Genomic DNA, 12,221 nt, shown 5'->3' on the forward strand with positions numbered 1-12,221 from the left:
AATACTTCAGTGCAGTCCCTCAGTCTTGTCCGACTCTTTGCGACCCCATAAACTGCAGCATGCCAGGCCTCCCTGTCCATCACCAACTCCCGAAGTTCACTCAAACTCACGTCCATCGAGTCGGTGATGCCACCCAGCCATCTCATCCTCTGTTGTCCCCTTCTCCTCCTGCCCCAATGCCTCCCAGCATCAGTCTTTTCCAATGAGTCAACTCTTTGCATGAGGTGGCCAAAGTACTGGAGTTTCAGCTTTAGCATCATTCCTTGCAAAGAAATCCCAGGACTGATCTCCTTCAGAATGGACTGGTTGGATCTCCTCACAGTCCAAGGGACTCTCAAGAGTCTTCTCCAACACCACAGTTCAAAAGCATCAATTCTTCGGCGCTCAGCTTTCTTCACAGTCCAACTCTCACATCCATACATGACTACTGCAAAAACCATAGCCTTGACTAGACGGACCTTTGTTGGCAAAGTAATGTCTCTGCTTTTGAATATGCTATCTAGGTTGGTCATCACTTTTCTTCCAAGGAGTAAGCGTCTTTTAATTTCATGGCTGCAATCACCATCTGCAGTGATTTTGGAGCCCCCAAAAATAACGTCAAAAAAGAAGCATCGATTAAGAAAAATATTTTTTTACTGTTTTGAAAAAGTATAAACAAATTTCAAAAAACAGAAATTGTACAGGGAGAAAGCTCTACCCTGGTGGCTCAGTGGTAAAGAATTCGCCAACGCAGGAACCCCGTGTTCGATTCCTGGATGGAGAAGATCCCCTGGAGAAGGAAATGGCAACTCAACCATCTTTGCCTAGGAAATCACATGAACAGAGGACCCTTGCCGGCTACAGTCCATAGGGTCACAAAGAGTCCGATACGACTTAGCGACTAAGCAACAAAAATAGGGAGAAAAGCATGACTCCCATCCCAGTTTCTAACGCCCTTCTCAGAGGCAATTGCCGATTACTTGTGGGTCCTTCCAGAGATACTGTAAATACGCACGTATCAAAATTTATTCTAAATAGTCAACAGTTACTGCAATAAAAATTAGTAAATATCTAGGCCCTCGTCAGCTTTTCTTTTTTACCGATTAGCTGCTAGAAAGGAATTCAAAACTACGCAAATGGCCCACCTCTTGCCAGCTGACTGCCCTATGCCGCGCCGGGGATGTTCGACTCCATCGACTCTCTACAACCTACCCCGGAGGAGGCTCCACCCCTTCACCCGCCTCCTTCCAGTAGGCAATCCTTTTTTATTTGTTTTTGGCGGGGCTTTAAAAGTCTCGCGATAGCCCGACCCATAACCCATAATTCCGTGCGCTCGCCCCTCCCGCTCTCTTTCCGCCATCTTTTCGTGCCGGTGAGTATCTCTCTCTGAGCTGTCCAACATCATCCGTCGGTTATCGGTGCCATCCTGTGGTATGGGAGTCGCGCTTCGTGTCCTGCGAGGATGTCGGAGGCCTCCTGGGCCGGAGATGCTAGCCTTGCGAGGGTCTGGGCAAGCAGAGGGGAGAGTCATGCCCGGCTATCCCATGCTTTGAACCCCGGAGAGCCCGGCCTCTGGGGCGCAGGCCGCAGCCCTTGGGAACAGGGAGCTTTGGACCGTTCCGGAGAGGCGGCAGCTCCGAATCTTTCGGCGGCGCCAGTATCTCCCGTTAGTGATTGAGGCAGCTCTTTGGCTCTGAGAAGCAGCGGAGGGCCATGGAGTTGGTGGGCCGTGCAGCTTCCCATTACTTTGGTTGCGCCGGGAGCTCGGGAGATGAGGACCCTCGGGAGGGGAAACTGCATCCTGCCTGTGGTGGCGGTTTGCTGGGAACGAATCTGGTTTCCTCTCAAGACACTGTTGAGCTGGAGGAAGTAGGTTGGAGTCCTACTGTTGTGGTTTGAGACATGCCTCTGTTCCTGACTTTCAAACTTTATTAGATGAAGTTTGTGCCTATTGAGGTAAGAGACCAGTCTGGTGATACATGTGAAATGTTTCAGTTTATTACTTTGGTACTTGCTGTTGGGCATAGTTTTAGATGGCACAGGGACGGACATTAACATTTTATGTTAATGCAGTGGTTCTGGGTGTTAGGTGAAAGTTGAATAGTATCTTTCGGTTATTGGGGAAAATCTGACACTGGGTTAGTAGGTTTAAAGGACCGTGTTAATAGTACAGATGCTGCCGAATTCCACAAAGTATTACTGCCATTTTGAATAGCACCTACCACGGCTGGTGTTTTTATTTTAGTAGTTGACGTCCTTCTGGGGAACCAGTCTGCTTAGGAATGGGGAAGCTTCCACATGATTGAGGCAGAAAGGAAAGGATGTGTTCGCAGGGAAATGATAGGGTGCCTGGTAATGGAAGTGCTGGTAAAACGCCTGTTTTTTTCTTCCCTGAACAGCCATAATGGTGCGCATGAATGTCCTGGCCGATGCTCTCAAGAGTATCAATAATGCCGAGAAGAGAGGCAAACGCCAGGTCCTTATTAGGCCGTGCTCCAAAGTCATCGTCAGGTTTCTAACAGTGATGATGAAGCATGGTAAGTGTCTTGCTGTTTTATGTTTTGGGATAAGCATGCTATGGAATGGGTCCTGTAGAAATTAACTGTGGAGAGAGGCCTGGAAAGGGAAAATGGGGAACAAAGTGGCAATCAGAGATGGTAACTAATGCAATTGACTTGGGCTGTGGACAGGGTAGTCCTGGAGAAGTGATGCTCTTTAAGAAATGCTGAGTAGGATAGGATTGTTGGAAGGAGGAGGTTTGTGACTGTTTTAGGTGTTTGGCAGCTAAAATGGCCTTTCTTGATAATAACATCACCCTACAACATGTCATTGAAAGGACCCTGAGCTCTTCTCAGAGCTCCATGGGATGTAAAGGACTGTTGAATGTCCTGGTCACTAGGTAGCCTTTGGGAGTGGGAAGGTATGAGAAGGCACGGAGAAAAGTATCCCCCTTTTAAAATTGCAGGGTGGATTGTTTTGAGTATTGCTCTCTTCATTTTAATACAGTCAATTGTGTTCTACAGGTTACATTGGCGAATTTGAAATCATTGATGATCACAGGGCTGGGAAAATTGTTGTGAACCTCACAGGCAGGCTAAATAAGGTAAGAATTGACTATCTTCCACATTTTAGAATCTTCAGAATGGTCTAAGGTGGTATAATTGCCTTTGTAAAATGAGTGTTGTGCTTGCTTTACCTAGTTAGGTTAAGAAGAATGGGAATTGATCATTAAATTTTATGTAACTTCCAGGTAGAATTGTCAGTTGACCTAGTGTTTGGAGTATAAGATATCTGAAGGGAGATGTGGAGGCTTGAGACTGGTGCTACCAGTTTTGAATCCTGGATGGTTCAAGGGCAGTAGTCCTGTTAGTGCAAATAACTTGTGAGGTCTGTTTTTCTTTTCAGTTTGTAGGCGTAATCTACTGAATCTCTTTGATTTTTTTGACTTTGGATTGCATGAATTTGGGGGCTAGGTATTAGTCTGTAAGTCAGTTGGGGATCTCATCGCTGCTGCTTTGCTTTCTGTGTTAAGATTTGTAGCTTTCAGATTTGCAAGGGATCTGAGATCCTGTAATGCAAAGTGTTAGTCACTCAGTCGTGTCCAACTCTTTGCAACCCCATAGATGACAGCCTGCCAGGCTCCTCTGTCAATGGGATTCTCCAGGGATCGAGCCTGGGTCTCCTACATTGCAGGCAGGTTCCTGTAATCCAACACTAGAGCAAATGGGCCAAGAAAGTGGTTAGTGGCAGGGGCCAGATTGATTAATAAGGTCATTCCCTAGTCCAACAGTTTTCTATTTTACAAAGTTGCTTTCTTACATAGTGAATTTGCTTCTTGTGTGGATAGATACTTAATGTCAGATAAAAATTACTGGATATGAAGCCTTTGAAGAGTTTTTGAAGGAAATTTGGGCGTCTGTCTTGTTTTATTTTATTGTAAACCATTAGATTCCAATCCCAAGGAAGGATTTGAATTCACTTTTCTCACTCCGATCCTCACAGTATGTTCAAGTAGAAGAGGATGTGTTTATTTTCCCCTCTATTTTTTAAGAACTAAGAAGTCTGTGTCCTGCTCAGGGACAGTGGAAGACTAATTCTGGTGTATAGCTTGTAGCACATTTTAAAGCTGTCCCGCAGAAGATTTCGGTTGATATTTAAAAAAAAAACAGTTTGAGAAGTGCCCTGTACCAGGTTTCTCTTAAACATTCTCTGTGCATAATAGCTTGAGAAACAAGTTTGACCAGAGTACCAAATGGAACTCACTTGTGGCATCCTTACTCTGTGATACATAAGTCATTTGGAAAATCCTGGCTAATAGATAGTTGAAATCCAGGCCCTGCCAAATACCTGAATTATTTTTTGGTTTCTCTTAATTTCAGTTTTCTTCCTTTGTAAGACATTCTTGCCTCAGTTTCCTTCATGCAAGAGATGGATATACCTTACTGTGGAAATGTAATGGGGCTGGGAAATAAGGTAGTGTTTAAAGACTAGATTAAGAAAATTCTTCCCTTAATCACAATCTTAGATTGATGTGGTTTGAGAGCAGATATGCTGGAATTACACTAGCTGAATGGAAGGGATTTTTTTGCTACTGGAATATATAAAGCTCGCATGTGGTAGTGCAGAGGCCTCAGAAAGCTTTGTCTTTCACTGTAGCTTGCTTGGGTTTTCCCTTGTCGTATCCCTGTGTTGCTTCTATCCAGTGTGGGATTGCCCTTGATAGTCAAGTGACAGTAGTAGCTCCCAGGATGATGTGATAAAAAGAACCTGAGTGAGCTTCCTGCCAGGGGGCACTTGGACCTGATGGGTCCATTTGCAGTTTCGGTCTGCGTAGGGAAGTTTAACTGCTCCAGAGACTTCACAAAGTTCTAATCTTGTAGTCTCATTTAGTTTACTGTTAAGCATTTTGGAGTCTTCCCAGGCTACACTAGTGGTAAAGAACCTGCCTGCCAATGCAGGAGAGGTAAGAGAGAGATGCAGATTCGATCCTTGGGTGGGGAAGATCCCCTGGAGGAGGGCATGACAACCCACTTCAGTATTCTTGCCTGGAGAATGGTCTATTAGGGTCGCAAAGAGTGGAATATGACTGAAGCGACTGAGCATGCAGGCCATCTTGGTGAGCGTGCTAGTGATTTGTAGAATAGAGATGTGAGCAGGGGTGTCATATTTAGCTCTGAGACGTGCTCTCTTGGCTCTTTAAAATCTGGCCATTTGTTCCGGGACAGCGCCACAGGCCATAGGATGCGCGCTGCTGGCTACCGCGTGTTGTATTATGTTCTGCCTCTTCTGTTGATGTTTCCAGTAGCTTGCTTTTTCTTCCTAAGTAGCCGTAGTCTTTAATTGTTTTTCACATTGAACTTACATAGAATATTGTACAGAATAGTTACCCACTTAATGTTGAGTTGGTTGGCTTCTGTGCTCAGTTATAAAAGATTTTTAGTGTTACTTGTTATTAGTGAAGTGTGAACACTGTTTTCTGTTACTTTTTACAGTGTGGAGTGATCAGCCCCAGATTTGATGTACAACTCAAAGATCTAGAAAAATGGCAGAATAACCTGCTCCCATCCCGTCAGTTTGGGTAAGATGATTTTCTTCATTTAAAAGTTGATGCTGATGCCTATGATACAGAGCTTTTTATTTATTTTTTACATAACAGTAGTAGCAATAGTCTCCATTCCCAAACAGCTTGACTCATGGGTTAGCACCTATGTTGCCACACTTCATGTGTGGGTTTTAGTGTCTAAGAGGTGTGTGAGAGCTGAAGCTGGGTGAGAGAGCAGAATTGCATTCCCGTTTGTGTCTGCTCTTTTGGCTTAGTGCAAATAGTTCATACATGTTCTGAATACCCTCCTGTGGCCAGAATGACCTCTGAACCATTGCCCTCTGGGCAGACTCAGTTTGAAAATCTTCATCTGTGGTTAAGAGACTGAGTTCAAATTCTGGATTTTCTACTTTAAAGCTGTGAGGCTTTGGGCAATTCATGGCCGCGGTTTCTTAAAGATGGTAGTTCTCTTATCAGTTAGATTAAACTGATTTACTTCTGGTAAAGCAGTTTAAAACCTGATCTGACACACCAAGCATTTGGTCTGTTTGTGGTTAAGAACTCACGTTTGGTGATTTTGAATTTACTTCCATTTCATGGTTACTGTATAACAGGTATAGTGTTATGGGCATGTCCTTTGTGATTGCAATTAGAATGCTAATTTTAATGCCTCCCAGTTGATACATTTTCTGTGTCCTACCTTGACCCCTATAGTAACCCATGAGATAGGCCAGGTGGGATGCCCTTTGTCCAAATAACTGTATAATAGCTTGCCTGTGATCGTACACACAGTAAGTGGCAGAAACAATCCTGTCAAGTTATATCAGTGCTTTAATGCTTTAAACTGTGTGTCTGCTTGAGAGCAGAAAGTGACTTCTGAAGTTAGAGGAGTTCGTTTTTGTTTTTAGGTAGCATTGCCTCATGTTAGCCGAGACCAGGACTGTGTGTGTATAGCTGGAGTCTTTGGTTCTAGGAGTCATGCCTGTGCACTGCCAGCCTGTGGCGGCTGCATTATGTATGGGACCGCAGGTTAAACACTGATGAATGTTGGGATTTTTCTGTACCAGAAGTAGTTCAATGTTGAACAGTTCGTAGGGACAACTTACCAACTTTTTTTTTTTAACTTTCCATAGTTTCATTGTACTGACAACCTCAGCTGGCATCATGGACCATGAAGAAGCAAGACGAAAACATACAGGAGGGAAAATCCTTGGATTCTTTTTCTAGGGATGTAATACATACAAATAAAATGGCTCAGAGGACTCTGGTGCTTCCTTAAGTCATTTTGATTTTTGTACAGCAGAGTAGCAAGAGTGTCTTCGGGAGTATACAGCCTTTGTGTTAACTGGTGAATGCCGCTTCCTTGAAGTACAAGAAAGTTTTGACTTGGTGTAACTTTCACCATCACCCTTGTGGCTCACTGGAGGAAGGTGTGTCTGGCCCTGGATGGTTGACTCTGGTTTGGTGTCCAGATGGTGAAGCTGCCTCTTCTGCAGTCTTAAATTAACCCTTGAATGAGTGGTGCCTTTCCTATTTTTAGCTTCATAGAATACACATTTCATACCCTAGAATACACATTACATACTCAGGTTATAGTTGATTACTCATAAGGAAACAGATAATTAGAGCTCTACGGCTCACTAAGACTCAAAGTAAATTTGGATGGCATATCAGGGACACGCCGGCAGTATGTATGTAAAATGTCATTCTTTTTAAAAAACCAGTACTGTAAACCTATCACCAAATGTTTTCAGGAATTGGGCAGGGTTAGTAAGAGCAGTGCTATCCAGTATACATCTAACAAGAGCCACATGTGTATTCAGAACTTCAGGAAGCCACATTAAAACAAGTAAAGAGAAACTTTTTTTTTTCCTTAAAATAACATTTTGTGTTCAAAATTAAAATTTCACCATATAGATGATGTGAAAAATGAATGGGGTTTTGCTCTTTGCAGTGTCTGAAGCGATGTGTGTGTGCTAGTGGCTTCAGTCTTGTCTGACTTTGATGCTATGGACCCTACCTAGCTTGCCACAGGCTCCTCTGTCTTTAAGGATTTTCCAGGCAAGTCTACTGGAGTGGGTGCCATGCCCTCTAGTGCTTCTTCCCGACCCAGAGAGAGAACTGTCTTTTAACTGTCCTGCAGTGGCTGGCAAGTTCTTTACCACTAGCGCCATCTTGTTCAGTTGCTCAGTCATTCATGTCTGACTGCGACCCCATGGACTGCAAGATGCCAGGCTTCCCTGTCCATCTCCTGAAGCTTGTTGAAACATGTCCGTTAGGTCGATGTTGCCTTCCATCCAACCATCTCATCCTCTTTCAACCCCTTCAGTCCTCAGTCTTTTCCCAGCATCAGGATCTTTTCCAATGAGTTGGCTCTTCGCATCAGGTGGCCAAAGTATTGGAGCTTCAGCATCAGTCCTTTCGATGAATAGTCAGGATTGATTTCCTTTAGGATCGACTGGTTTTAGCTTGCTATCCAAGCATCAATTCTTCAGTGCTCAGCTTTCTTTATGGTCCAACTCAACATCCATACATAACTACTGGGAAAACCATAGCTTTGACTATATGGACCTTTCTTGGTAAAGTCAAGTCTGCTTTTTAATATGCTGTCTGGATTTGTCATAGCTTTTCTTCCTTCCAAGGAACAAGTGTCCACGGCTGCAATCACCATCTGCAGTGAGTTCGGAGCCCAAGAACATAGTCTTGTCTCTGTTTCCATTGTTTCCCCATCTTTGCCATGAAGTGATGGGACTGGACGCCATTATCTTTGTGTTTTGAATGTAGAATGTGCTTTTTCACTTTGATCAAGAGGCTCTTTAGTTCCTCTTCTGCCATAAGGGTGGTGTCATCTGCATATCTGAGGTTGATATTTGTTTCAGTGCTGTCTTGGAAGCCTGAAATTATCAACATGGTACATTTATTCACACTTAAAGCACATCTTAATTGGGACTGGTGTTCTTGGGTAGGAATGCAGAATCACTGCTGACTTGGAGTAAGGTGAACTCTCACAAGTGACAACTCTGAGCTTTCTTCTTGGGTAAAGAGAGAACTTAACCTCATGGGGTTTTCTCATTTAGTAACTTCCTGAAAGGGCCTACTGTAAGATGTGGGAAACAGTGCTTGAGTGGGCTGTAGAGATGGGCCTGGTAACCATATATGGTGTGTGTGCTAAGTTGCTTCAGTCATGTCTGACTGACTGGACTATATCCCGCCAAGCTCCTGTCCATGGGATTCTCAAGGGAAGAATACTGGAGTGGGTTGCCATGCTCTCAAGAGGATCCTCCCGACACACTGGTTGAGCCCGGGTCTCTTACATTAGCAGGCGTGTTCTTTACCACTAGCACCAGCTGGGAAGCCCAACCACATGTGGTAGGCCTCACTAAAAAGCAAGTTGAGAGGCATGTCTAGGTTTGGGGCCTCTGATATTTGAAAGATCGTGAGTAATTAGCATGAGTTTGGGGGGCCCAACAGATCAGGATTGAGGTCTGCTGTTCTACCTAATAACCTTGATTTCCTTATCTGTACATTGGGGATAATGGAAAAAAATCCACCTTAAGAAAGGGAAGGGTGAAAGTGAGGGAAAGGTGAAAGTGAAGTCGCTCAGTCGTGTCTGACTCTTTGCGACCCCATGGACTGTAGCCTACCAGGCTCCTGTGTTCGTGGGATTTTCCAAGCAATAGTATTGGAGTGGATTGCCATTTCCTTCTCCAGGGGATCTTCCCAACCCAGGGATCGAACCCGGGTCTCCTGCACTGTAGACAGATGCTTTACCGTCTGAGCCACCAGGGAAGTCCGAGGGAAAGGTGAGGTTACACTTGATGTTTTTACAGCCGTTTGGACACAGAAATTTAGTCCAGAGGACTCTGAAGAGCTGTTGGTTATTTCTCTTAAATGCCAGGCTTGTAAGCTCGTAAGTAGATGGAGACCGTGTTTTGTTTGCTGTTGTCTCCGGTCTGCCTGATATGGCACACAAGGGATTCTTTAGTAAGTACCTGTGTGCTGAGTCGCTTCAGTTGTGTCTCCTTGTGACCCTGTAGACTGTGGCCCGCCAGGGACCTCTGTCCCTGGGTACCTCTTCCCTGTCCCAGGCAAGAATACTGGAGTGGGTTGCTATTTCCTCCTCCAGGGGGTCTTCCTGACCAAGAGATCAAACCTAAGTCTCTTAACGTCTTCTGCATTGGCAGGAGGATTGTGTATCACTAGCACCACCAGAGAAGCCCTTCAGGAAGTACGTGTTGATTGAATATCACCGGGTGTTGACTTCAAATACTAAAATGAGGACAAGAAAATGGCACCATTTGCCATTAATAGGGATCTTGTGTCCTTTAAAAAGAACAAGGGTGGGAAAAATTGGGAGAGCTGTTAATGAAATTAATAGCATATGTTCTGTATGCTGGTAAGGAAGCAGATGGGCTTAGTCTGTTTCTGAGACCCTCCCAGTAAGAGTTGTATCATGGCTTGGGACTATACTGGAGTTGAGGTTCTGGAGACTAGGTTGCTGCTGGCAGGATGACTTTCCTGTGATGTGAACCCAGCCTTCACTCCTAATGTGCTACTGCTGCCAGAAGGTAGAGACCGGAGGCTTGGAGTGGGACAGCGTCTGGATTATTTGAACCCTCCAGATGCACTTTGAGTCAGTGTTATAAAGGGACCCCACACCTTCGGAGGCCCTGGGTTAACCTGGAATCTATAGATGTCAGGCAGACAAACTTCGATACCTTTTTTTTTTTTTTTGAAAGACATTCCATACAGCACAGAGCCTCTGATCACAGTCTGGAAGAAATTTGTAATTCAGAAAGTCAAAACCATTGCCAAGGAGACCCTCCACAATTTAGCAGCACGTCTGTGCATGCTGAGTCCTCATCTGGAGGCTGTTTTGCCTTGCTTTGGGGTAACTTGGGTAGATAGAAGAGTACTCAGTTCTCTGGGCAAGTCAGAATTATTAACCGCTTAACTTGGTCAGGTCAACATCTGAGATGACTTTTCCTTTACCCTGGACTAGGACGTTTGCTTTCCACTTCTGACCCAGAAGAAAGCAAGCTCTGAGAAACCCAAAATCTGATTCTTGGCTTTCCAGTCTGATTCACTGCTTCCCAAAATAGCTAATACCAATTGTTTCAGTTTTAATATAGGGACAATCTAATCCTGAGCTCTAAATCTCCCCCATATGTGTGCCGCCTCTGAGCCCTTGGTTATGGCTCACCCCATCTGGAATACCTTTTCCCTGGAGGTGTTCCCAGAATCCAGCTTAAATGTCACATCATAAAACTTTCTTCCGAAGAAACATGTTACACTTTTTCTGAAGATTTGTTGTTCAGTTGCTAAGTTGTGTCTAACTCTGCAACCCCGTGGACTGCAACAGGAAAGCCTTCTCTGTCACGGGACTCTCCCGGCAAGAATGCTGGAGTGGGTTGCCATTTCCTACTCCAGGCGATCTTCCCAACCCAGGGATTGAATCTAAATCTCTTGCATTGGCAGGCGGATTCTTTAGCTTTGCATCACCTGGGAATTAGTAAGGCTAAGAGTAGTTTTTAGTGTTTGTTCTGTTCAGTTCAGTTCAGTTCATTTCAGTTGCTCAGTCATGTCTGACTCTTTGTGACCCCATGAATCACAGCACGCCAGGTCTCCCTGCCCATCACCAACTCCCGGAGTTCACTCAAACCCACGTCCATCAAGTCAGTGATGCCATCCAGCCATCTCATCCTCTGTCGTCCCCTTCTTCTCCTGCCCCCAATCCCTCCCAGCATCAGAGTCTTTTCCAATGAGTCAACTGTTCCCATGAAGTGGCCAAAGTATTGGAGTTTCAGCTTTAGCATCAGTCCTTCCAATGAACACCCAGGACTGATCTCCTTTAGAATGGACTGGTTGGATCTCCTTGCAGTCCAAGTGAACACCACAGTTCAAAAGCATCAATTCTTCAGCACTCAGCTTTCTTCACAGTCCACTCTCACATCCATACATGACTACTGGAAAAACCATAGCCTTGACCAGACAGACCTTTGTTGGCAAAGTAATGTCTCTGCTTTTGAATATGCTATCTAGGTTGGTCATAACTTTCCTTCCAAGGAGTAAATGTCTTTTAATTTCATGGCTGCAGTCACCATCTGCAGTGATTTTGGAGCCCCCAAAAATAAAGTCTGACACTGTTTCCACTGTTTCTCCATCTATTTCCCATGAAGTGATGGGACCAGATGCCATGATCTTCGTTTTCTGAATGTTGAGCTTTAAGCCAACTTTTTCACTCTCTCACTTTCATCAAGAGGATTTTGAGTTCCTCTTCACTTTCTGCCATAAGCATGGTGTCATCTGCATATCTGAGGTTATTGATATTTCTCCCAGCAATCTTGATTCTAGCTTGTGCTTCTTCCAGCCTAGCGTTTCTCATGATGTACTCTGCATAGAAGTTAAATAAGCAGGGGGACAATATACAGCCTTGACGTACTCCTTTTCCTATTTGGAACCAGTCTGTTGTTCCATGTCCAGTTCTAACTGTTGCTTCCTGACCTACATATAGGTTTCTCAGTTAGTTGCTGCTAAGTCGCTTCAGTCGTGTCTGACTCTGTGCGACCCCATAGACGGCAGCCCATCAGGCTCCCCCGTCCCTGGGATTCTCCAAACTACTATATGCCAGGCATGGAACTAAGAGCTTTACAAGTATCATCTCCTTTCATCTTAACAGTTCGGCATTGTGGCTACTATT

General features: G+C 44.5%; 1 protein-coding gene across 2 annotated transcripts; it reads left to right on the plus strand.

Annotated features, from left to right (window-relative positions):
- Nucleotides 1-1,323: 1,323 nt before the first annotated feature.
- RPS15A (ribosomal protein S15a) lies at nt 1,324-7,336 on the plus strand. 2 transcript variants are annotated; one of them, XM_068969112.1, is made up of 5 exons: nt 1,324-1,351; nt 2,379-2,516; nt 3,003-3,082; nt 5,472-5,557; nt 6,655-7,336. In XM_068969112.1, the coding sequence occupies exons 2-5, from the start codon at nt 2,384-2,386 to the stop codon at nt 6,746-6,748; spliced, it is 393 nt and encodes a 130-aa protein (XP_068825213.1). In that variant the 5' UTR covers nt 1,324-1,351; nt 2,379-2,383; the 3' UTR covers nt 6,749-7,336. The 2 variants fall into 2 exon arrangements, with proteins under 2 accessions (XP_068825213.1, XP_068825214.1); XM_068969113.1 differs by lacking the exon at nt 1,324-1,351 and adding an exon at nt 1,409-1,935.
- The last annotated feature ends 4,885 nt before the right edge of the window (nt 7,337-12,221 follow it).

The sequence above is a fragment of the Capricornis sumatraensis genome, chromosome 3 (assembly GCF_032405125.1).
Source record: "Capricornis sumatraensis isolate serow.1 chromosome 3, serow.2, whole genome shotgun sequence".
NCBI classification, from domain to species: domain Eukaryota; kingdom Metazoa; phylum Chordata; class Mammalia; order Artiodactyla; family Bovidae; genus Capricornis; species Capricornis sumatraensis.

What these genes read in the sequence shown, in the direction of transcription:
- RPS15A (XM_068969112.1), top strand. Translation starts at nt 2,384, where the DNA reads ATGGTGCGCATGAATGTCCTGGCCGATGCTCTCAAGAGTATCAATAAT. An exon ending in TCACAGGCAGGCTAAATAAG is followed by an intron (nt 3,083 to 5,471) that starts GTAAGAATTGAC and finishes TACTTTTTACAG; the next exon opens with TGTGGAGTGATCAGCCCCAG. An exon ending in CTCCCATCCCGTCAGTTTGG is followed by an intron (nt 5,558 to 6,654) that starts GTAAGATGATTT and finishes AACTTTCCATAG; the next exon opens with TTTCATTGTACTGACAACCT.